The following is a 25,438-nucleotide window of genomic DNA, read 5'->3' on the forward strand; positions in this document are numbered from 1 at the left end:
TGCTCCCACTCTCTGCTCCTGCAAAAGGTCACATGGAAACTGGAGTCTTCAAGGATCCATCCTTCCTAGGCAAGCAGTTCCAGCGAAGACGGACAGCAAATTCAGACATCAGCTGAGCTTAGTACTGCCAGCCAGCTTCCCCCCTCCTCCATGCCCCACAACCTTTCCCTAATTCCCCTAACAGAAAGCAAGTTCTAGGGACTGCCCATCAGAATATGTGCAATTGAGTCACCTGCATTGTCCCTACCACACCTCTCGTGCAAGAAATTAGTACAGGACTGAGTGTCTTGATAATCTTCATAGGCTACCACCATTTTAAAAGTTACCTGGCTAAACAATATTGTGGGGAGAGGGAGAAGAAAGGTGCATAAAACAAAGCTGTTCCACTCACACTGGATATTCTACGTTTGGTGCACGATTTCAAAACATGAGGTGGGAGGAACTGGGAATGAACAACCCTGGGGTATGTGAAGGTGTGTGCTCAAAAAACAACAAAAACAGAAGTTCATTTAGGTCATGAGGACTAGCAGCATCCATCAGCAATTGATTAATTTAAGCACTGCCTGCAACATCAGGAAAAAAAGAGTTCATATTTTAGAACAAATGAATAAGCAGGGAGGCATCTGCGGAAACAGGACCAACACCAGTGAATACTGGGAAAGGGGTAAATGATTCCTTGTGGGGGGGAAAATTAATGGACATTAACCTTGGAGTTACATTTACCTACAGATTAAAGTAGATAAGGGTCCCTGCAGCTCAGGTTTGCTAGCAAAACATCTTGTGTGCAATTATATCATTTCTGCAGCAAAGGGCCCAGGCATCTGGGCTCAGCAGCACCCACAGCTGCAGCTGATTGCCTAGATTTGGGGCAGATCTTCTGTTTCAGCAGCTCCACCTGAAGAAGAGAGAGAGAGGGATCCTGGCTCCAAATATGACCAGAGGGGCCTCCTCTTCTCTAGCTACTCTTCCCACAAGAGAAACATGTCCAGACAGCTCCAGGGAGATCATCCATCAGATCCTAAGGCAATGAAACAAATGAGAGAACATGCACCAGGCAGGAACACAGACAATGGAGGCACCTCTGCCACTGCTAGGTTGCTGGGAACTCTGCACTGCCCCCCCCCCCACACGCTCCAATGTCACATTGAGTGCTGCCACCTGTACTGAGGTCCCAAGGGTTGACCTGGCCAGGTGGGCCCTCCAATGCCACTCCTGATACTGGCTCAGCCAACATAGCCACCCAAGACCACTCGGTGCTCTGTGAAAACAAGAACCATATCTAGAAAAGGAGGGTGAGGTTGAGGGAGGATGCCTGGCATAACCCAAGGAGTTGCCTCTGGTAACAACTTTGCCAGTTTGGGCTGGAAAGCAGTGTATGAATTTAACACACAATTCATACAAATGTGAGCAAATAGCGATGGGGTCACTGCTGAGTAACCTCTTGTTACAACAGTCTGCTTTCTTAATTGTTCAGGTACCATTTGTGTAAGACACTCACAACTCCTCCCCTTTCAGGACACTGAGGAGTCATAGATTCATTTAGGATTCACTTGAGTGATGTGTATTCAGTAAATCCCCAAGCTGCATCCTAGAGGTTTCTCTGGAAATTGGAATGGCTCTGCTATCGCAACTGTGTGAAAGCACCAGAACAGCCAGATTGCACCAGATTATAAATTAGATGTCCATAAATTGGGGACCCAAGTCTACTTCTTCCAGTCTCAAAGCATTTCATTTTCATCTATATGTTATGGAGTTAGAGGGCAGGAGGTCTGGAGTTATGTCAAAGAGTTAGAGGGCAGGAGCTCTTAGACACCAAGAGGGCAGGAGGTCTGGTCTAGAGGGTAGAGCCTCCGTTAGCCCGAAGATAACATCAGAAGGTTGCCAATTCGAGGACACCAGCAGCTCCCTGAAGGGCTGAGAATGGTGAGACCTTGAAGCAGCTGACAAGCCCAGCTGAGTGATTCCACCTGTTCTTGGTGTGAGCAAGAAGCGTCTTGGCTGCCCTCCATGTGCCCTCCATGTGCCAGCCTGCGTGGGAGAACTGGAGGCCAGAAGTGAGACCAAACCAGGAAGATCCATTCTGAAATGTTGTTGGTTCTTGAAAGAGAGAACCTCTACGATTGTAAAAATCCCCTTGAGGGATTCAGAAACGCCTGCCTATGTAAACCACCTTGAATAAGGTCAGAGGAGTAATCCAATGACCAGAAAGGTGGTCTATAAATACTGACTTTATTATTATTATTATTATTATTATTATTTATTAGCTGAAATGGCCTCTTGGCACTAGGAGGCTTCTTTGCTAGGTTACTCACATAACAAAGGCTCCTGACTAGGGTTGCCATATTACCTGGCTTGGCAGATGGATTTTAGGCATCCCACCTGGTGCACATTTTGCTCAGGATTGCCAGCTTCCATTCTTATATTAAAAAAAACAAACCAAGCTTCTCTAGCTACTCTGGAAGCTGAGATTCAAGCCAGCACAAGCAGGCAATATTCTGCAAACACCACCTGCTTCCTGCTGCAGTATCTGCCCACTTCTTCCCTCCTCCAAAAACGTAGTTAAAAGGATAGGAGTTTAATGCTCTTTTCAATTCTGGTCTTATTTCATACTTTAAAATCTGATATTTTAAAGTTAGTTCTCGAACATCCCAAAGTGCATGTGATGTCCTGTATGTGTGCCAGGCAGCAGAGCACAAGGTTTCTGCACGCAGCCTGAAAAGGGGCAGGAGGGGGCACTGGAAGCAGAAGGAGCTTTGCTGCAACTTGGAAGGGGTTCTGTGGGGCTTATTTAGGACTCATGGGGGCCCATCAACAGGGATGGTGACTCGACTGTGATGGCACTTCCAGGTTTGTGCCACTGCTGACTAAGTAAAGGGAGTTTGGACTTACCCGTTTGCGGTGGTGCCGAGAACCTGGGTTTTGAGGGGTCTCCAGCTGCTGCTGCTGCAGGCAGGCAAGTCTGAACACCCCCTTTTTATTTAGTTGACAGTGGTGCAAACCCAGAAGTCACCACTGTCCTACCCACCGCAGCCAGGTAGCTCCTTGAATACAGTGTCTCCTGCTGTGCTGGGGGGTTCTGACCCCCAGGTTGGGAAAAACTGGCTAAGGAAAACCTACAGGAATAACCTTCACTTCCCCCCCTTCTAACCCCAGAGCTTAGTGTGATCCTGAACCCAAGCCCACCCTTTTCTGTAGTCCTCAGTCTTAGCTCTTCATTCCCAGTGTATGAGGGAGAACAAACAGGCTCCAGAGTGGGGAGAGAACATTTGTGTGAAATTTACTGGTGTTTGTGTTTACAACAGTGTCAGCGCATACATCTAACAGTTGCTGTTTACACCAAGGACAGTCCCTGTTTTCTATCTCCTCACCCTGGAAAATCAGTGTCCCTATTGCTATTTCTTGAGGACACCTGGTTAATGCTTGTTGCCGGTAGAGGTGCTGTTCTCTGGAAGTGAAACCTGTGACAATGCAATCCTGTGCTTGCTTATCCAGAAGCAGGAGACTATGGGATTCATTACTGTGTTAAGTGCGCACAGCCTGAGCAGGGAAGGAATGTGCTCTGTCCAGTGAACATGCAGGTAAATGCAGGCACAGGAACAGCAAGGCAGTATGCCAGTGTTTCTCAAACTGTGAATCGGGACCCATTAGGTGGGTCACAAACCAATTTCAGGTGGGTCCCCATTCATTTCAATATTTTATTTTTAATGTATTAGACTTGATGCTACCATAGTATGGACTGCATTTGGGGAAATGTTACAGACCTGTACTTTTAACAAGCTACTATGTATATTCTTTTAGCAATTGTAGTAAATGGGTCTTACTCCTGGGTAAGTGTGAGTAGGATTGCAGCCTAGGATTGTTAACAATTGTCCTGCTTGATGATGTCACTTCCGGTCATGACATCACTTCCGGTGGGTCCTGACAGATTCTCATTCAAAAAGTGGGTCCCGCTGCTAAATGTGTGAGAACCACTGCACTATGCTATTTCACACAATGCTGCTGCTATATTTTCAAACTGTCGATAATACATTTATTCATATGTTTTTTGTAGCATTGCCCCTGGGTTTTAAACAGACTATGGCAGGAAGATGGACTACTGCGGGGTAAATGAACAATAGTCCAGAATAGGGGAAGGAGTGGGCTTGCAAACATAAGAACATAAGAACAGCCCCACTGGATCAGGCCATAGGCCCATCTAGTCCAGCTTCCTGTATCTCGCAGCGGCCCACCAAATGTCCCAGGGAGCACACCAGATAACAAGAGACCTCATCCTGGTGCCCTCCTTTGCATCTGGCATTCTGACATAACCCATTTCTAAAATCAGGAGGTTGCGCATACACATCATGGCTTGTACCCCATAATGGATTTTTCCTCCAGAAACTTGTCCAATCCCCTTTTAAAGGCGTCTAGGCTAGACGCCAGCACCACATCCTGTGGCAAGGAGTTCCACAGACCGACCACACGCTGAGTAAAGAAATATTTTCTTTTGTCTGTCCTAACCTGCCCAACACTCAATTTTAGTGGATGTCCCCTGGTTCTGGTATTATGTGAGAGTGTAAAGAGCATCTCCCTATCCACTCTGTCCATCCCCTGCATAATTTTGTATGTCTCAATCATGTCCCCCCTCAGGTGTCTCTTTTCTAGGCTGAAGAGGCCCAAACGCCATAGCCTTTCCTCATAAGGAAGGTGCCCCAGCCCCGAAATCATCTTAGTCGCTCTAAAGTGGGCATGAGTTTAAGAACAGGGGTATTACAAACATCTTTGAAATGGAGAAGGGTACAGGTATAACATAATTATCCGTGGCTTTTTCACTCAATATGGGGAGAAGCATCCTTTAACAAATAGCCTTGCTTAACATTGTAATGCAGGAGACTGGCAGGAGGCAGACAATCAATCAGTCTCTCTCCAAGTACTTAGAATGGCAAGTGACCCCCTGGAGCACATGAAAGAATGCAAAGGGAAGTGATTATCCCCTCTGATTAGCATTCTATTTGCATTCTTTCCCTGCCTTGGAGTGAAACCTTTCTAAGCCCCTGGGGAGAGATTGATTTATTGTCTGCCTGCTGCTGTCCCATATGAAGTTAAATGAAATCCATTTAAAAACCAATGTCCCTTTGCTCAGCAGTTCAAAAATAGCCTGCTGTAAGCAAGACAATTTTTAAATCACTGAGCAAAGGGACATTATTTTCTAAGGGTACAATCTTAATCAACTTTCCAGCAGTGAGGTGAGGGCAGTGCAGCTCCGAGGTAAGGGAACAAACATCCCCTTACCTTGAGGAGGCCTCCATGACTGCCCCCCAAATGCAGAATGCAGCACATGCCCCATTGGTACAGAAGTCAGGGAGGGAACGTTGGTTAGGATTTGACCTAAACAGATTTCATTTAATGTGATTTTTTACATCCGCGGGGGTTCTGGGAACCGAACCCTTGTACATTCCGAGATAAAAGTGCCACTTAAAAGTATTTGCACGAAACTGGACACAGCAATAAACTAGTTGTAATGGCAATTCCTTACAAAATGGGTAAAAAAAACAAAAGCAGGATGTGAGGCATACCATGAGTAAATTGAGTTAAAAGTTAAATTACAGCACAATTGTATGCATTAAATTCAATAGGCTTACTTCCAGGGAAGTGTAAATAAAACTGCAGCCCTTGCCTGCAATCCTATACACTGGGTTACCTGAGAATGTGTCCCCCTGAACTCAGTGGAACTTACTGCTGAGTAGACATGCCTAGGACTGCGCTGTAAGATAGTGTCCCTGTAGTTTTTTATTTAGCCTTTGACGATTCAACTTCTATTGCAAATTGCCTTGAAGTCATTTGATGGCAAAAGGCTAGATCAAAATGCCACAGTAAACAAGTTTACATGCAGCATCATGCAAACCAGCCAACCAAATAAAAAAACCGAATGGATCATTGTGTCTTGCCACAAAGCACCATTGGGAGGTGGCAATTTGGAAAGGAAAAGCAGCAGTGATGCTTAACCTCTTCTAATCTGCCATTCAATTTACAAATGATTTGCATGGTAGTCAAATTACAGCTGGATGGCAGATGGCAACCCTACCCCAGGCTGCTATTGCCAAAGTGCACCAAAATTATTCTGAGATATTGCAATAAGGGAACCTACATGGCAAGCCCAAGACCTCCTGAAGCTTGAGGTGGCCTGCCCAATGCTGCTTCTTAACCCAATGCTGTACCAGCCACTTCTCCTCCCACTCTGAAATGTTGTAGCTGAGCACTCTCCTCTCCTCTAGAATTCCTCTCTGTCCCCCTCCTTTTTACAATCCAGGGAGTGGCAGGAGGAGAAACCGTATTGGAGGAAGGTAGCTGCTGGACAGAGATAGGCACCCATCCTTCCCATCAATCTGCTGCTTGATGCAACAGTTTCAGTTGGCCTCATGGGTGGGCTAGCACTGGTGACCTCAACAGATGATACTTAAATATGTAACTTCTTTTTCTCCCATTTAAATGCACCCAACACCAGGTCACTGAACTGGCTAGGAATCTTGCCTCTCCTCCCCACCACTACTTAAACTCTGACATTCAGACTTCAGTAGAGGCGGCCATTTCCTGTCTAGACGGAACACATTCTGCAAACATCCAGAGTGCTCCTCAACTCTGTTTATCACAGCACAAGCAGCTGTATGCTGTGGGGTGGACCTGGAGAAGGGGAAGGAGGAGCATTGCTCTTTAGCACAGGAGCAAGGTCTAAATTTGCCCCCATCAGCAATAAGGCAGAAGGTGATTTTTTGCACTACCTACATCCCAGGAGATGGAAGGCAGGCTTGCAGCAAGTTTTCTGCATAAACACCTTGTTTTTCCCATTGATTTCAATGGAAGCCCACTCCACCTTCTGTTGTCTATGTCTTTGGCGCTTTCCACCAATTGCATTGCTATTTCAGGTCCTGTATCACACTCTTAAGGCAAAATATCTGAATAGTTTCAGAGAGATTAGAGCAAGGAATTCATTTTACAGGGCATTTTAACAGGTGCACACAGGTGTTTCATTGATTTCAGTGAAACAGGTCAGTAGTTATTGAGCTGCTTGCAATTTCCCATCTTATTACCGTGAGATGTCCAGGTTTTCTACTACTCCCTTAAGGCATTATATCTGACAACTATACAGAGCAAAGGTCTTACAGGCAATCAAAATAAAGCACACAGCCAGAATATGCTTTTCGCCGATTTCCATGGGAAAGACCACACATCTGCGGCTTCCCACGCCTGTGCTACGTGTGGTACTAGCATGGCACTTCTATATTTGTAGACCTTACTCATTGCAGATGGTAGCAAAACATTTTTGGCACCACGGCTCTCATGTACTGCCTGGTATTTTCACACAGATGAATAGCACGGGAGTTCTAAGTTTGAATTTTATGCGTACATTTTTCCTTTTTGTGCACCAACAAACTGCAGAACAAGGAAAGCTGTCTTCTGTCTACTAAGTAGACCTGCATGATTTTTCCTCACTTTGTATGCTTATAGTGTGACCCTGGTATCCAGAATCAGCGGATCTGACTCACCACAGATACCCAGGGAAAGCCAGTACCGGTTTGCTTGTCAAACTGGAAGTGGTTTTCCAAGGCCTCCGGCATGCCTTCTGAGGCCTGCAAAACCCCATGGAGGCCTGCTGGAGGCCCCCCAAAACTACTTCCAGTTTGCTCATCAGTCACAAATGTGCAGAAGAGAATGACCAAAATGATAACTGGGTGGGGACATCTCCCTTACGAGGAAAGGCTACAGCGTTTGGGGCTCTTCAGTCTAGAAAAAAAGTGCCTGAGGGGGGACATGACTGAGATGTACAAAATTATGCAGGACATGGATAGAGCGGATAGAGGGATATTCTTTTCCCTCTCACCAGATCCAGGGGACATCCACTAAAATTGAGTGGCAGGAGAGTTAGAACAGGCAAAAGAATACATTTGTTCTGGGTAATGACCCAAAAGTTTATCCAGCATATCATTAATCAGTGGAACCCCTTGCCACAGGATGCCATGATGGCATCTGGCCTAGATGCCTTTAAAAAGGTATTGGACAGATTTCCGGAGGAAAAGTTCATCACAGGTTACAAGCCATGATGGGTATGTGCAACCTCCTGATTTTGGAAGTAGGCTACCTCAGACTGACAGGTGCAAGGGACTGGCAATAGGATACAGGAGTCTTGTACCCACCCTGAGGCATCTGCTGGACCATTGTGAGACACAGGAAGCCGGATAAGATGGGCCTTTGTTCTGATCCAGTGGAGATTTGTTCTTAGAGATTAGTTTAGTGCTCCCTTTGCATTTAGGAGCTACTGGAGAGGAAGTTGGAATGCTGAGAATAGGCAGATACCCATCCAATATCTCTTCATGCACTCACAGGCCTCGTGCGCAGCAAACTTCTAAGCAGCTGGCAAATGGCTCCCAAAGGCAAGAATCCACCCCCTCCATGCTACAGCTTTTGGCAGTCACCACCAGGATAAATCAGACTGCCTCATCCTTGCCCCAAGCAGACACCCCACACACAGCTCATCTGGCCCACGCCTGTAAAGATGCATCACTGTTTTGCTGGAATCCCTGGCCAGGAGAGTCTCAAACCTCTCACTGAGTTCCAACCAACAAAATCACACTGCACAAGGAATTGCCCGACAGCACCATCATCCCTGGAGGAATCAAACTCCTGCAAGCTTTAATAGAGAATTCAGGATCAGAAGTTTTTGCCCCACACGGTATACAGCATTCATCTAGCCTCCACCCCCCCCCCCATCCCCAGGAAGGCTCCAGAACCACAAAAACCACACTGCAACACAAGAGAGGCACAGCAAGAACACAGCAAGAATTCATTCTTCAGCTGGTGGGAGCAAAAAACATAACTAGATGGCTAGCACCCACTGCTTCACTGGGGGCGTGTGGGCTTTAGCATTGGTGGGGAGGGGGAAGAGGAGATTGAGGAGAACAAGAAGAGACAGGGAAGGATTGCCACTCTCTCAGGCTTGCCTACTGCCAGATTCTCCAGTTGGCACTTCTGCCAGGCGGTGAGGAAGGAACTGATAGCTGCTCACTTGGACAGACAAATGCAAAAGGTTTCATGGCTCACTTTCTAAGGCACACTCAGACAGGTGGGCAAAAAAACACTGCCTGCTGTGCTGGCATGCTTGGAAGCAACAGTGCCACTCAAATGAGTTAGGCTGCAATCCTATAAGCACTTACCTGGGAGCAAGTTCCACTGAGCTCATGGGACTTACTTCTGAGCAGACATGCCCAAGACTGCACTGGAACTAAGGGAGTTTGAAATGGCTATTTTCCCCGTTCAGGTTGATGTCAGTCTCCCACGTGGTGACCCCATACCCTATTCCCAGTCCCACTATTAGACCAAACCAAATAGTTGTTTGCGGTGAGGTTGGGGAAGGAAACCCTTTTGCTTCTGGAAAATTTGAAGGTCAAGAGGTAGCACAAGATGAAAATGCACCTCTTGGGCAGTAGTCAGAGGGGGCAAAAAGCTACGCTTTGCAGAGAGCCTCCCTGCAGTGTGCAAGTGGCCCCTCCCCCTCGCGGCCATTCTGGGCGGTGGGAGCAAAATGGAGGTATTTGTCTCCAAAGGGGAGGGGCCACTCGCATGCTGCAGTGAGGCTCCCTGCAAAACTTGGCACTTCATACCCCCTCTAGCTATGCCACTGCTCTTGGGTATTAAGCAGGATGCAAAAGATGGAACCAGGGGGGGGGAACTGGCCATTTTCTAATAAATGCTGTGAACAGAGGGTTGAGAACCCCTTTTCTTAGTCACTGATAGACGTCATTAGAGGCTGATGAATGTTTGACTCATTCTTGACATCATAAATTTGGCCTTAAGAGTCTATTCCACAGAGCTTCACCAGTTAAAAAGATACATTTGCCAGGACTCCAAATATACTGTGGATTAGATACAGGAGCTTCTCAAATTCCCATCAATTTAAGAACATGGGGTTGTAAAAAAGGCTGTCATGATAAAGCAATGCTGAATCAATGAGATAAGTCAGTTGTGATGAACTTAAGTCCCTTTACAGCAATTTCAATGGACTGAGGAATCTTGACCTTCTAACAACCAATGTTTTCCTTTTTCTTTTTTAAAAATTTTTTTAACAGGGCTTGTGCGGAGCCTGATTGGGGGCAGTTCCAGAGCACTCAGCGATGACATCATTATAATTGCGAGCTCTGGAGTCCCTGATTCATTCTTTTGCAAAACACTGCAGTGTTTTGCTCAAGTTTGTTTTTGCTCAATGCTCAATGAACTAAAATAGAATGCCATCTTGGAGTTGAGTTAAGCTGGTGCAAGTCCCTTGAGCCCACTTCTGGGTGCTGTGAATGTGCTGAAAAGCATGTTTGAACCATCGTCGGAGTCAGGAAGGCCGGCACAAGGATGCATGCTGGCATTCCTATGCCAGCTCCGGCAGAGGCAAGTTTGCACTGGCAGAAGGCAAGCAGCACAGGGGTTTGGGGAGGACCTGGAAGGGTGGGCCACTAGGTGGAGTGGGACCTGCTTCTGGCACTTAGGCCAGATCTGAACCTCCCTCCCGAGCAGTCCAGCCTTACATCAGGCTGCATGGATCTGTGCCAGAGATTTAGCTGGCGCAGATCTGAATAGTTCCATGGAAGTGGCTGGGGCATTACTCGGGGTAAGGGGATTTAAGTCCAGCTGGCCTGCCTGTTCCAGCGCAGGTTAGGATTGGGCTGCCCATGTATCATCCTTCTTTACCTTCTGCTACAGCTGGGGGGCGGGGGTCATAGGGCCCAATCCTATCCAACTTTCCAGCACCGGTACAGCCACAATACAGCTCTGAGGAAAGGGAACAAATGCTCACATATCTTGAGGAGGCATCTGGACTGTCGTGCACTGCACGATGCAGCGCAGGCCCCATTGATACAGCTGCACCGACCCTAGAAAATTGGATAGAATTGGGCCTACTACTTTTCTCCTAAAGCAGCTATTTCTCAGTTGACAGCTATTAAAAACCAAGCACAGAGAAAGAGTGAGAGAGCGGCAAAGCCAGCCGGGAACAGAATTTGGGAGTTGCCATGGTGACCCTGCAGCACTGTAGTTGTATCAGTCTATGGAAAACTTACTTTCTCAGCCAAGTCACAGGGAAACTAGACTAAGGGTGCAGTCCTAACCAACTTTCCAGCACTGACCTAACTGTGCCAATGTGGCTTGCATTGTATCCTGCAGTGGGGAGGCAGTCAAGGGGGTCTGCTCAAGGTGAGGGCATGTTTGATCCCTTACCTGGGGACTGCATTTTGGCTAGGTCAGTGCTGGAAAGCTGGTTAGGATTGCATCATAAGGTTTAGATGGAGTGCCATTCCAGGAGGAGAGGGGCCTCGTCTGAGAGCAAGGGTGCAAAAAGGGCACTTTATAGGACTGGGAATCTCACTGCACATCACATCCTCCTGTTCTGAATTCTATCCACTTCCCCAACAGGCAAAGAGAGCCAGAGAGAAAAGCATGGAGACGAAACAGCCAGCTGATACTTGCAGTCTGTTCTGTCGTTTCACCGTCTCCTAGCTATCAGGAGAACTGATCCCTGCATCTCTCTAGTAGACAGAGAAAGGCAGGCTTGCAAGTTCCCTTCTGCTGCGTGTCTAATTTTTGTCCCCTCTCGCTTTTGCTGCCTGTTGGAAGACCTTCAGCATTTTCAACAGGCTACACTTGCAAGTGGCAGGGCAGCCCCTCATGGAAGTAAGACAGGTAACCAGGCTCCCAAGGCAGCACATGGAGTGGAGATGGTCCCCAGCCATGCCTGCATAGCTCATCTCCAGTCCTCATCCCTGCGCTTGGGGAGGCTGGCCATTTTGCTTAACCAAAAACACACACGGAAAGGATAAGGGTACAGCACATTGTTCACAGTTGTTGCCAACTCAGAACGAACACCAGAGGGAAGGAGAAGGATAGAGTTAAGCCTAGACAAAGGGTCAGTTTATGCATCCACGAGTGGATCCATAAGCGGTGAGGGTTTTCTTGGAGTGCACCCCTTCGGGTTGCAGAAGAATGTTGCATGTTTGAACATTGTTCCCCCTTCCCCCTCCCAAGAAATAATCCTTGCACATGGAAGCATCAAGGAGTTCAGTCTTGCTTTCTCCTATGACATGCCATCTCTCCAAGTGCAGGGAAGAATATTCAAAAATGCAACACCTTGAACCTGCAAGTCAATATTCTGTAGTTCAGAAAGGAAAGGGCCACAGGGGAGGCCACTGCATGTATGAGGACTAGCCCACAGTCCTTCCCGAATCCAAGGAAAGAACACCACTTGGGGGAAAAAAAAAGATCAGAGGTTTTCCTTGGTTCAAAGGCAGCCCATTACTGTCCGCTGCTTTCTCACACAGAGCTACACCTACTGGTTCTCCTCTCTGTCGACAGGCAGCGTCCAAGGGAGATACAAAAAACAAGAGGCGGGGAATTGGGAACATGACATTAGTGACAATATTAGACACACAACCATCCCTCTTAAAACACCACAAAATACATGTCTTTTTGGCTGTGGGTGGGGAAGCCCCCCTTGCTCTAGGAGGGAAGATTTGCCTTGATAATGGTGGCAGAAAAGGAATGGAAATAGGGTCAGAAAAGCAAGATTAAGAGTCTAGGAGAGGAGGCAGGATTATGACCACAAGAGGAGGACTATAGGTAGAGTTAGAATCAAGGGATCAGGTTCATGCATATTGGGCCTGACTGGGACTAAATGAGAATGGTTCAAAACTGAAAGAGCTTCCTTGTTACTGCAACACTGATGGGGAAAGCTGCACCTGTTGAATACCTGTCTCCCTCCAAATTCTGAAGCAAATCCTTTTTGGAATATGGTCCACCCAGACTTAAGAGTGTCCACCCAACACAAAAACAGGGAGACAAAGCCGGACTGCTAGAGAACAGACTTGGCAGAGAGCAGGGGCTGCCTGGTTGACATCAACCCACACTGGCCCCATGCAGTTGCTCTCCCCACTGGCAGGCTGCCTGCCCAAGCTCCCCTGAAGCCAGTGCGCAGTTCTGATCTAGGACTCAGCATGAATGTGCACACATGTGGTAGCAGTTGAAATCTCAGTTGGGGTTTTTGCACGACTGTAGCTAGTGCAGTTAAGCCCTGGCAGTCCTCAATAGCTAGGCTCATGGGCCAGTTCTGCCAGATTGCATTTGGAGAAGAGCCATCTGCTCAAGGAGATCTGAAAAACTGGGAAGGCAGGCCAGCAGGCCTCAAATTCGACATCTCATGCAGTTAAAAAAGAAAGCACATTTCATGATTTGGATAAAGGCTTACACTTATTTATCTTGTCTCAATTTAATCCTCTGTGCTCCTAGATAGCCCATTCCCAGAAGTCCCACTGGTCTCTCTGGGATAAACCAAGTAAGACCAGGGCAATGGAACTCACTAAGACACAGACAGCAGTTTGCAGAGGGAAATTTGACCATTTTCCTGCTCTGATATATTTTTCTTTAAGTATAGTTGGCCCTCATTATCCATAGGGTCCTATTTCAGGAACTGCCTATGGATAAGGAAAACAGTGGATAAACATAGGGAATCCATGGTTTTCCAGCTAAAACCAAACCCTAGAAGACTGCAGAGGCTACACGTGTACACCTGCTGCCTCTGCGGGCTTCTGAATGAAGCCTGGAGGCCTTTAAACTTCAGGTTTTCGGTAAAAACCAGAAGTCGCATTTAAAGACCTCTGGCTTCATTCTAAAGTCCACAAAGGCCATGGGTGGATTCGTGTGGCCTAAGCGGGCTTCAGAAATCCTCCAGACCCAACCAGAGCACAGAGCTGCAGACCCCGGGCTCAGAGTGCTTGGGGGCCCCGATTTGGCACCCACGGAGGATGAAATCCACAGATGCCAAATTTGGGGGTAACTGGGGCCACAAAGTTTTTTGCACTTCAGAAAAAAATGAATCTTTTAGGGCCCACGGCAATCTATTAAATTTTGCCAAAAACAGAAAAAAATAAAATAAAATGTTGACCTATTTCAAGTTATATCAAAAATAAATTTTTATATTGATATTATTATGGTGGGAGGGGCCCAAGAAGTCAAAAGTGCCCAGGGCCCACGGAAGTCATAATGCGGAAGGAAAAGGAGAAAGAGCAGATTGATAGAAAGAGGAGCCAGCAGGTGACTGAGAAGACCCACTGGAGAGATAGAGGAGAAGAAGCAACAGCAGCTGCAGAGGTCCAGATGATAAACCCAATGATTGCTGCACCCATGAGAAGACAGCGGACCCTTCCAGAACGCTTAAAATGGCCTTCACATTGACACAACCCTGCACATAGCAGGGATGTCAAGCTCTTGGGTTTATGGATGGCTATATATATATATACACACACACACACACACACACACACACACACACACACACACACACACACACAATGTGTTTGCAACAGGAAGGAAGAAAGGTACAAGTCCTGTTGAGATGGACATTCAACACAGATTGGTAGCAGATGCACACCTCCTGTTCTGGGGGAGGAATTCAAAGCTACAATTTGCTCCAAAGTAGCAGGCAGTATAAATTTACCCCCTGAACCTTTTTTTGTTTTTAAACACCCCACTACCAAGCATCCAACTCATGGTACTCTTTTAAAGTTCCTGAGACCTGGTTCATGTGAACCATGCTTTTTGTGACATGGGGTGGGAGTAGGAAGGAGGAGAAAAGCATAGAAAATAAAGAGTTACAGACAAGTTTTGAAAGGAAGGAAGGTGTGGAGCTCTACAAAAGACGGCAAATCTCTCCTCAGAGGAAAGGAGCCTTGGAATGATCAATACCGAGCATCGTATGGTTGTAAAATGCAAAGAAGAGATGGAAACTGAGTGTGGGGACAAACGTCTAATGTATGTGAGAATTGCATGTAGTTCTATTTCTGTGTTTTGGGTGTGAAGGTTGACCTGACTTGCTTCATCCCCCATACACAAAAACAACAGCTGTGTTAAAAAGGCACAGCCTGAACAGTCATTTTGAGAAGACGCCATTCAAGATGTGTCATGAAGTCAGAATGTTCGTGCCCTACAGCAGTGGTTCCCAAACTGTGGGTTGATTTTTGGTGGGTTGCCAAAGGGTGATGGAAAAATCAGATAACCAATTGCCTCAAGCCCCTGAGGTTACTGAAAAATCAGATACGGTAGCTGCTGACTGCTCTGCTAAGAGCTCAGCTCCTGCAGTTTGCAAGATAGGCGCTGACTGTCCTGCAAAGAGCTCAGCTCCTGCAGTTTGCAAGGTAGGCGCTGATGTTTGTAAGCATGTGCAAATATAGAGAGATACAGTTTGAGGGTTTTTTTCTGGTTATTATTACTTAAAATAAATAAATCTCTCTCTCTCTCTTTTAAATTCTCATAAAGCTAGTTGGGTCCTGACAGAGCGATGTTTTAAAAAGTGGGTCCTAGTGCTAAAATGTTTGGGAACCACTGCCCTACATAATTCTGGGTGAAGCCAGCCATGGCTCCCCTTCTCCTCAGCCACAAGATAGCTCCTTAACTGCCATGGTCCAGGCAACTCTTTTTGGCACCAATTGAATTGTTGCCACTCCCCTTTCCCATTCTCAGAGGTCACCCCCTCCCCCTCCCATCTTTCTTTCCAGCAGCCTAGGCAAGGAACTTACAGTGTCTGGTAGGTGCTGTCCTTTGATCGGAGAAACTTCACAACGAAAAATATGACAGTCTGGATGCTGAGAACAAGGACAATCCCACCAATGAAGCTGGCTGAATCAAAGCCTGGAGGGTGGAACTCAGGAGAGGCAGTGAGTGGAGGGCTGGCTGTTGTACCTACCCGGACAGAAAGCAGAGGAATTGCAATGGTGTCAGACAAAAGCTTCTCTCCCTCTCTCTCTCCCCCCACCTCTCCATTAATTCACAATATCTGCCCTTTCTTAAACACACACACACACACACACACACACACACACACACACACACACACACACACACACAGAGTACAGCCCACATCACCACTCTTAGATTTTTACACTGAAGTAACACAAGTTGTGGCAAGTAAAGCCAAACACATATTCAGCACCTTGAATAAAAGTATAGACTATATCCATCATCTAGCAACCTGCATTCACCTCCAGACTCTTGCAGCTCCTACCGTAATGAAACCAATGGTCAGGAAACCAATGGTCAGCTCCTGATTTTGATGAGCTCTGGGCACCACACTCCATGGGCATCCCATAACAAGGAAATAAGGTGAAGCCTTTGGAAGGAATTAATTCCTAATTCCCGTCTTAAATTGTAAGCAAGTCAAGTATAGACAAGGGCATCTCTTCATACTCAGCCTTTGATTTTTGGGGGTTTTTTTTTTTTGCTTTTTAAATTTTTTTCTCTCCCAATGCGATTGGACAGCCACTATAGCATACAGCAGTGGTTCCCAAATTCTCCAAAAGTTTAGGAACTGGATAAGTGCTTGCAAGGAAGGGGTGAAGGCAGCAATGTGATAGCTGCAATTGCATCATTGCTGGGGACAAAAGAATTTTTTTTTTTATTGACTTACCCAGGCAGTGCCAGCCTTCCAGATGGTGCAGGGAGCCTGCAGACCCCTCTGCAGAGCTCATCATGTCTCAGAACAACAACAAAAAAAAGGGATCACGACCCACATCAGGTTTGCTATCACTATTTTTAGCTTTTTTGAAGCCTGGGGAGCCCTAAAAAGGAGTGTGAGGACTCCCTGCATTGTGTGGACGGAAGATGCTGTCAGGAATAAGTTTTAAAAAATGAAACCATTTTGACCCCAGCAATCATGGTGATCAAGTCACTGTCTTCACCACTGCCTCACCCCCTAAGGGGGCAGAGCTTCCCTGGCTGAGGTGCCATGACACCCCAGTCTGGGAATTTCTGGCGTAAAGAGTAGGACAGAGGACAGGCAAGTTCAAACCCTACTCATCAATGATGTCCGCTGGGTGAATTTGGCAGCCAATCATTACTTCTGAGCCTAACGGGGAGAACCTTGTGCCCTAAGCTCCTTAGAGGAAGAATAGTGCAGGATAAAAATGCAATAATTTTCTTTGTAATGTTGGTAATATAGTACTCTCTCTGTATCCACGGGGATCCATTCCCTGACCCCCCACGGATACGGACAGCTGTGGATATAGGGGTCTGTGTTAAAAACATTTTTTAACAGTTTAAAAAGAATGTTCCTTTGTCATGAATATGTGCCGTTCAGGCCTAGTAGCATTGCAAAGCCTGAACCAAAGTAACCCAGTAACATAGAAGTGGCTTGCATCCTAGCTGCAAGGAATTTACAACTCATGGAAGGTGATAAATGTAGCACCTCAGTAGCCAGAGAGGCGCCCAGGAGTCTCCAGTGGGGAGGGGGAGAACTAGGAGGACTAGCATCCAGCCCCACTTCGAGAAGATTCTGACCTCAAGGGTTTCTCATTGGACAGTTTAAAATGAGTACAGAGTCAACCCATCCTGGTAGCCTGTGAAGTATAAAAAACAAAGCCCAAAGGGGTGTCTTTTTTTCTCTTCATCTTGGGTCTTTGTCTCTTGGTGAGATAGGTGGTGGGTGCACATCCTGCCCCACCAGGACCATGTGGCCCATAGGTAACTGGGGCTGAGGATCTACAAAAGAAGCTGACCCAGGTGAGAGTTAGAGAATAATAGTTAGCCAGTTAGCTTTATTATTTTATGCTGATATGTTTCCTAGAAGTTTTTATGCCTCTAGCATTTGCTGCCTTTTGTAACTTTTTGTAACCCTATGTACTTAATAAAGTAAAAATCTTTTTACCATGTTGGTTCATTGTCTGTTGGGGACAAAGGTTCAAGCTACCAAAAATCCTCATTGTGGACTAGTAACTTGAGGACTGAGACTTTAAGTAAAGAAAGTGCTCAGTGCCTACAAGGGATATAGTTAAGCCTAGAGGGTCTCAGTGTCCCTGGACTGAGACACTGGCTCTTACAGCGTGGTGGCAGTACTACTGAACAGGGATCTTTGAGGGCTCTAGGGTTCAGAACCAACAACTCTGAGCACCCCAAAACCCTGGGAGTGTGATGAAGTATACAACATCCTTGTCTTAGCACCACAAACCATGCCAGCTGCATGGTAGTGTATGGAACTCCCAGAAGCCACTTCCAGGTCAGGCTGAGGCCCACAACCCTCTGCCTTGGTGCTCCTCAGAATGAATGAAGTGTTTCCCAAATGCTTCCACAATGCATTCTTGCGCCAGTGCCAAGAGACAGGTTATGGGCCTCGGCATGACCCAGAAGTGGCTTCTGGGGGCTCCACATACTGCCCCAAGGCCGGCATTGTTTGCAGCGTTAACGTAAGGAATGCTTTTAATCAACTTTTAAAATTTTTTTAAAGGGAATACTTTTGGGGGGGGATCTGGCGTGACCTAGAAGTGGCATCTGGGAGAGCTAGAGACTGCCCTCTCCATCTGCAGATGGTCAAATCCGTAGATGGCAAGGGACCACTGTTGCACAAACCAAGCTTATTCTGTTCCTGACCGCCCCACCCAGGGCAACCATATGTCATAACCACAAAAGAGGACAAGGCACCCCAAAATATAGGACATCCAAGAAAAACGTAGGACATGACAAAATAAAAGCTAAAATCACTTGTATATTGATTTTATGTGCTTAAACAATATATTACTTATTAAATTTAAAACTACATTATGTATACTGTAGTTTATTAATTATAAGAAGACTATGCGCTGCCTGCAAAAGGAGGGCATTTAAGTTCTTGGGAAATGAGGCTAAAAAAGAGAACATGTCCCGAAAGAAGAGGACATCTGGTCACCCTGTCCCTATCCCAACTAAGCCCCATAAGAGACCAAAACCCACATTCATCCCTTGTTAGCTTTGTCTCCCTTCCCTTCTTTGTCTTTCCCACCCATAGAACCTCCTTCTAAGAAGCTGTCATTTTTTTTTTTTTGGCCTGGGAAATCCTTGCATAACACACATGGATGGTGCTACTTAAGTCATTAGCATCCTCCTCCCCATCATCATCTGGTACCCAGAAACCCCACCTACATAAGCAGGCTCCATTTCTTGCTTTCAGTTCTGAATCCTCATTCCCTGTATGAACAACAGCCCCCCAAGGAACCACTCCAGCCCTCCAGTGGTGGAAGGGTCCGGGGGCGGGCAGGCAGCAAGCAAAAAGCCTGACACACTGCTTCCTGGCCAAACAACTGCTTCGGTAAAGATCATTACAAAGACTCTACTAGAAATTAACCCTTTTCGGTACTCTGGCATGCTCAACATCCAGCCCATTCTCTCCCCTCCCCCTTCAGAAGACCAGCTATTCAATGCAGTAGCTAAAGGCTGCTCTTGGAAAAAGCAGAGGGGGCAAGGACTTGTACTGGATAGTGTGTGTGTGTGTGGGGGGGTGCACTCACAAGCAAAGTTGGGGGGGAGAGCAACCAGAGAGGAAGAGCTGAAGCAATTAAATACAGGACAGGAAGGCTGGTGTGGAAGCAAAGAGAAACCTTCGCTTGCAGAGATAAACAAGCACGCCACTGCCCATCGGGAGCCTGTGCCGGATCAATAATTCAGAAGCCTTTGGGATAGAGTTACTCACTTTAATTAGCCCACAGCTCTTCAATTCCTGGTCGTCTTTTCCGCAGGCAGATTCATTCTTCCCCAGAGCAAAACACACGCATCTCTCTCGTTCTCATTCCCCAGCTTCTTTATTAACCAGACTTTGCCCTCCACATTCCTCTGGCCTACCTTGTTAAGCTTTTACACTTGAGCAGCACAGGTTCAGCAAAGCTTACCATGCCACTTCTATTTAAGTCCCTTCATTTCCTTCTTAGAAAGACCAGAAGTGTATTTCTAGGGCGTCTGGCAAAACTTCTGAGACCTGGGGAAGCCTCCCCATGCCTCAGACCACCTCCTGCACGCTCCCAGTGGGAGTTATGGGCATCTGCCTGCTGGTAGGAGGGTGTTAAAATTCTTTATTGCCCCAAGGTGGCAATTCTTTATTGCCCCTTAGCTACGCTACTGTCCAGAGGAAGCTGGAGAAAGCGGCTTAAGGAGAGGGACCCAAGGGGACATTAACCCCCTTTTCCTCAAGCAGAGGAAAGTTGAGCAGTTTGGGAGATGGACACTCCCACCCCCAAAAGCGAGTGCCATTCTGTCAAAGGAGGGCAATTTCCATATTTGGGGGGGGGGCTACCAAGGGCACCTTGCCAGAAGACACTCCCTACAAAAGCTGGAGCCAGCACTCTTCAGCAACTAGATTTAAAACGCTGGAAAAATGCAAGCATTTGCCGCACTGGGAGGGCTTGTGAAAGGGAACAACATCAAGCAGACTGGTCTCCTCCCCTCTCAGTGGCTATACAACCACAAACTTAGTGAGGAGGAGGAGGAGAAAAAAAGAAGCACTATTCTCCTTCCCTCTTCTGTTTTAATTATTTCCCATTGTTTGATTTTTATGTCACCTGCTCTGAAAGCTTTCTTGGTCGGAGTGGGAGAGTGACAGGCAAACACGACCTTTCTTTCTCTTTCATGCTTTCACTAATAAAAGTCTTGTGGACTATGCACCCACTCATCAGCTTCAAGAGGACTTTGCATTTCCTGTACAGCACATGCATTGTCTTCAGAGGTGCTCGTTACACAGCGACGGTGAAGCACCACCCACCTTTCCTACGCCAGGTCCCTTGAGACATCCGCTCCTTCCAGCGCTCCCTCCCCTCTGCTCTGACGTGCCAAAAACAACCAAGGCCACTTACCAGGTGTGTGTATCTCTGGCTCCTTAGTGGACAGCCTGGGAGGCTCCTTGGTGGTTGGGTGTGTTGGTTCTTTGGTGGTCATTTTTGGTGCTAGGAAAAGGACAACAAGCAACTAAACACTTGATTGCACAGCCGAGAAATTGCCTGACATATCCGAATAAGGCAGGATAACTAAGAAAGTTTGCAAATGTACGTGCAGTCTCTCTCTTTGCCAGGCAGTGATGGGGGTGTGGACCGCAACGGGTGACATGCACAGGTGGGGGGAGGGGGGAATGATTAACTAACATTTTTAAAATATTGATACTTTCAAATAATATCATCATGTTTTATATAATTCGATGCATATTTTCATGCTGAATGCAACAAACTGCATTGCGAAGTCTCTATTCTATCAAAAGTTATAGCCAAAAAACCAGCAGGTGGCAGGGTGGTGGCACATCACCATACCCACTGCCCAGGGCATTGCCCCATCCACTGCATGGGAGGAGATCCATCTTGGGGTGACGAATTGGCCTCCTACCCTAGTGACACCACTGTGGCAGGATCCATGCAATATCCATCCAGGAGCATCATTAAAGCTGAAGCAAATAAAGAAACATTATACCCTTTTCTACTATTAGTAATTATAATATTCTCTTGATTACACAGCAGAAACACAGATCATTTCACCTGCAAATCCCAGAAGTCTCATTGACGCACTGCGAAGCTCCACATTACATGGGTCCCTTTGATCAAAGGGGTTGCTCTCATGCTTGCATTGCACCTCTGTAGGAAGCACTGATGCTGGCACAGGAAGCATGGATGGGATCCCAGCAACAGCATAATGTGAAGCATCAGGCCGCGCTACGGCAAACATGGGAGCAAAACCCAGAAGAACAGCACTCCCATGCCACAATGGCAATTCATACATTAGACCTCAGAAGGGGGCAAGATAGTAACTTGCAAATGATGCCGAGACTGGAAAGAGCACAGTCATTCTCTCTGGAGGCAATCAATGAAACAGAAAGGAAGCCAGTTCAGGGCATCCTAATGTAAGTGTTTCTTCACACAATGGGTTAAACTAGCTTGTCCAGGTCCTTGCCACAATATACGATGACGATCACTAGCAAATATGGTTTTAAATGAAGATAACTCTATCTGGCTGTTAACCTCAGCAGAATGAAAGCTCCATGATTCTAGGCAGTATCCCCCAATTATTAGATGCTGGGGATGACCTGCCAGTGGACTCCAAGACAGACTTAGGGCGCAATCCTAACCCCTTATGTCAGTGCTTTCCAGCACTGACTTCAGGGCAATGCAGCTCTGAGGTATGGAAACAAACATTCCCTTACTTTGAGGAGGCCTCTGCGAGTGCCACCGAACTGCAGGATGCAGCACACGGCCCATTAGCACCACTATGCCAGTGCTGGAAAGTACTGACATAAGGGGTTAGGATTGCACCCTTAACTCAGTTACCTTGACCAAACAAGGTAATTCTTGCCTCCTTATAATTTATTAGGATGTTGATGATGTTTTAAGAGGATTAGACAGGGTTCATACTAGGCAGGCAGGGGCCAATCCCCAACATTGCCATTTAAAATGTCTCAGGTGGCAGTGATGGAAGAGCCACTGCAGAGCCCCAGTCTGAGACCCGGGACTGGGAGCAGCCTTCCAGACTAAACAATCCTGGGCTATTTGCAGAGCTGACCCATCCATGTGGCCGACTGCCATGTGGTTAGCAGGTTGGCCCACCTCAATCTGCCCACTTGCCCCCAGCTCTTTTTTCATGGTTCCCTGGTTCAGAAAAGAAAAAAGAACAGACCAGAAGAGGAAGCATGGAGGAGAGTGATGCTCTAGGGCACTCTTCTAGTCTAGTGGTCTAGTGGGCCACTTTTCTCTCCTTCACATATCCTCTTCTGCTCTGTCCTCTTCTTTCTTTTCCAATCCAGGAAGTGGGTGAAGCAGAGGTTGGGGCAGACGAAGTAAGGAAGGGGCAGCATTTGGCATGCCATCCAAGGAGGTCATGGGCTAGTACTGGCCTTTCGGACAAGAGGTCTAGTCCCTTTGAATAAGGGACAAAGGAAAATAGCCACCTCTCTATAAGGCCTCCTCAGCCTTCAGCATCCTGGGGAGCCATCAGCCACTCTACAAACTAAACACTGTGCCCCAAGGAAGACAATAATGACTTTTGCAAGATCTTCTGTCGAAGTTTTTTAGAAGTAAAGATTTACCTTTACACATGGCAGAGGTATTGTAAAAGGAACACTTCTCCTTGCTATGTTCTCCTTTCCCCACACAGCTTCCAGCACCTAAACATGAGAGGACAGGAAGCAACAAAGTTTTAAAGCAAGGCATGCAGATGGAGAACACTTCCTTCAAGTTCTTTACCCTTAGATCGGTTACACAATCAGGGTCTATGGAAGAATCACAATGCATATCATATAACACAGGAATACAAAATAGGCCGGCTTGTTTAACCAGGAAAGAGCATGGGGGGGCAGGGACATGAACTGGATCCTTTTTTACAAGAGGACTCAACATGGAGCTTAGTGGCCAGGAGATATTGGTGTTCTATAAAACCCTTCCCCTAAAGGCATCTAATTTGAAAAGCAGTAGTTTGGAAGTAGGAGGTGTATTTGCCAAATCAAAGCTCCCTCTCTGATTCAATTCCTTGCAATTCACCAAGAGCATTAAATTCTCCCAGTCTCAGAGATTCAGTCTTTGATAGGTTCCTATGGCATCTCCGAGGACTTCAAGAGTTCCAAGAGGCCTTCTTTGGGAGAGGAGAAATGAAACAATTGAGGAAGACAACACAGGAAGTCAGGAGACCACCATAGGTTCCCCCCTTCCAGGAGCTGCTTTTCTGCGCATGCTCAGTGCCTAGTATGGAAGGGGGATAAAGAGGGGGCCTGTTATTGAGCTATGGTTCTCTTTAAATGATTCTCTAATGTGAGTGAGCCAAATGGCACTGTAGTCCTGCATGCTGGAGCAGCACAGTCCCTGTCCCCCCATACACTTACTGCATATGATTGACCCAAACTGGAAGGAGGTGATCTGCTGAATGTGCATTGTGTACAGCCAGGACAAACACGAGGCTTCCTTTCCAGGTGTGTTTCAGTGCCCAGGGAATTCTACCCTCTGCAAATAAACACCACCTCAAAAATGAGGCCACAAAATTTTGCGACGAAAGGAAGCCAAGCTGGAGAATGGCAATTAAAATAACTGGTTCTGTTGGTCAACAGGCCATTTGGTTCATTGGACCAGCCCAAGCCAACACGGCACCCAAATCCTACCCCCTTTTTATGGTTTTGGTCATTTGACCTCCATATCAACAAGAGTGTGCCTCGTCCCACCCTCGCCACCACTTCCTTCTCATCTTCGCCTCTGCTTCTCCAATACAGACTGGGCAGGGAGAATTCTTACAGCAGAGCTTCTACCACTCCCAGAATCCTCCCAGCCTGGCCTGTTTTGAAGTAGGGACAGACAGCAGGAGGTCACGATCACGCTGTCTCTGAATGCTTTCCTTCCAGGAGAACTATCAGAAATAAGAACATAGTAACTGCTACCTCCTCCACTAGCTGCAGAACCTTCCTTAAAGGCACTGGAGGAAGAGGCAGGACCAGTGGCATCGCTAGGGGAGTGCAGGGGGTGCGAGCTGCACTGGGTCACATGCACAGGGTGTGTGTGATACCACTATACTGTACTTGCCAAATTTTTAAAAATCTTGGTATTTTCAAATAATACCATCATGTTATACATCAATTTATGTGTAATTCCATGCAGAATGCAATGAAACAAACCATGTTGAAATATTTCTATTCTATTAAAAGTTATAGCCAAAAAACCATTAGGTGAGTTGATGCTCTTCATGCCCACCGTGTGGGGCACTGCCCCGCCCCCTGCATGAGAAGAGGTCCATCATAGGGGTGACACGCTGGCATCCCGCACCAGGTGGCACAAACCCTAGTGACGACACTGGGTTGGACACGGTCTCCCCTCCTCTTGCACACCAGGAGCCGAGCTGTGCTCATTCTCCAAGCAAGAGAAGAGGATGGTGCAGTAGCAGAGTAGAGAAGCTGGGGGCAGTGGACAGGTGTAGGGCAGACCACAGCCACTCAAAACAGCTGATTCACCTGGCCCCATGGGTGAGCTGGTCATGCATAGGACATTGGCCTTTTCCTGGGAACATTTGCATAGGGATGTTGCAAACTCCCCCCTGCTGTGCTACCAATGCTACAGAGGTCCCTCGGGATAACTGCCTCTCTCTACAATTAAGTTGCCACGCACAGGCAGCTTAATTGTGTTGAGCAGGCTGGAGTGGCATTCATTAGAGGTCACGCCTTATACCTGTTTATCATGCAACTCCCCAGCGCTTTCCCCTGAAAAGGTCAAGTGTGATATGAAAACATGAACATGCCTCCACCCTTAAGGACTTGCTGGTTTCTGGAGGGCAAAACAGAACCCACCACAGAACAAGTCAAATATCAGTACCAGGATGGTACAGTGGTTTGGGAGTTGGACTTAGATCTGCAAGATCCAGGTTCAAATCCCGACTCGACCACGAAGCCTCCTGGGTAACTTTGGGCCAGTCACTATCTCACAGCCTCACCTACCTCACAAGGTTGTTGTGAGAACAGAAGGTGGGAAGAAGCCATGTACACCACCTGAGCTCTTTGGAGGAAGGGAGGTATAAAAATGTGATAAATAAAATAATTATTATTTTCAAATAGGATATGTTTTTATTTTAGGACCAATCTGTGTTTAGGTGCTTACCACTGTCCCTCTTGCTCCAAGAAGCATGGAAATTG

The 25,438-nt window shown here is 46.9% G+C and overlaps 1 protein-coding gene across 1 annotated transcript in view; it reads right to left on the reverse strand.

The window, feature by feature from the left end:
• Positions 1-939: 939 nt before the first annotated feature.
• Positions 940-25,438, reverse strand: part of CD164L2 (CD164 molecule like 2) — a 42,708-nt gene continuing 18,209 nt past the window's right edge. Inside the window, exons 3-6 of the mRNA XM_066638763.1 lie at positions 22,862-22,939; positions 20,652-20,741; positions 15,582-15,744; positions 940-1,018 (exon numbers count right to left, since the gene is read on the reverse strand). Coding sequence (XP_066494860.1) covers positions 1,012-1,018; positions 15,582-15,744; positions 20,652-20,741; positions 22,862-22,939 — 338 coding nt within the window. The 3' untranslated portion in view covers positions 940-1,011. The remainder of the gene's footprint in view (positions 1,019-15,581; positions 15,745-20,651; positions 20,742-22,861; positions 22,940-25,438) is intronic.

Source organism: Tiliqua scincoides, chromosome 10 (assembly GCF_035046505.1).
Source record: "Tiliqua scincoides isolate rTilSci1 chromosome 10, rTilSci1.hap2, whole genome shotgun sequence".
In the NCBI taxonomy this organism is placed as follows: Eukaryota; Metazoa; Chordata; class Lepidosauria; order Squamata; family Scincidae; genus Tiliqua; species Tiliqua scincoides.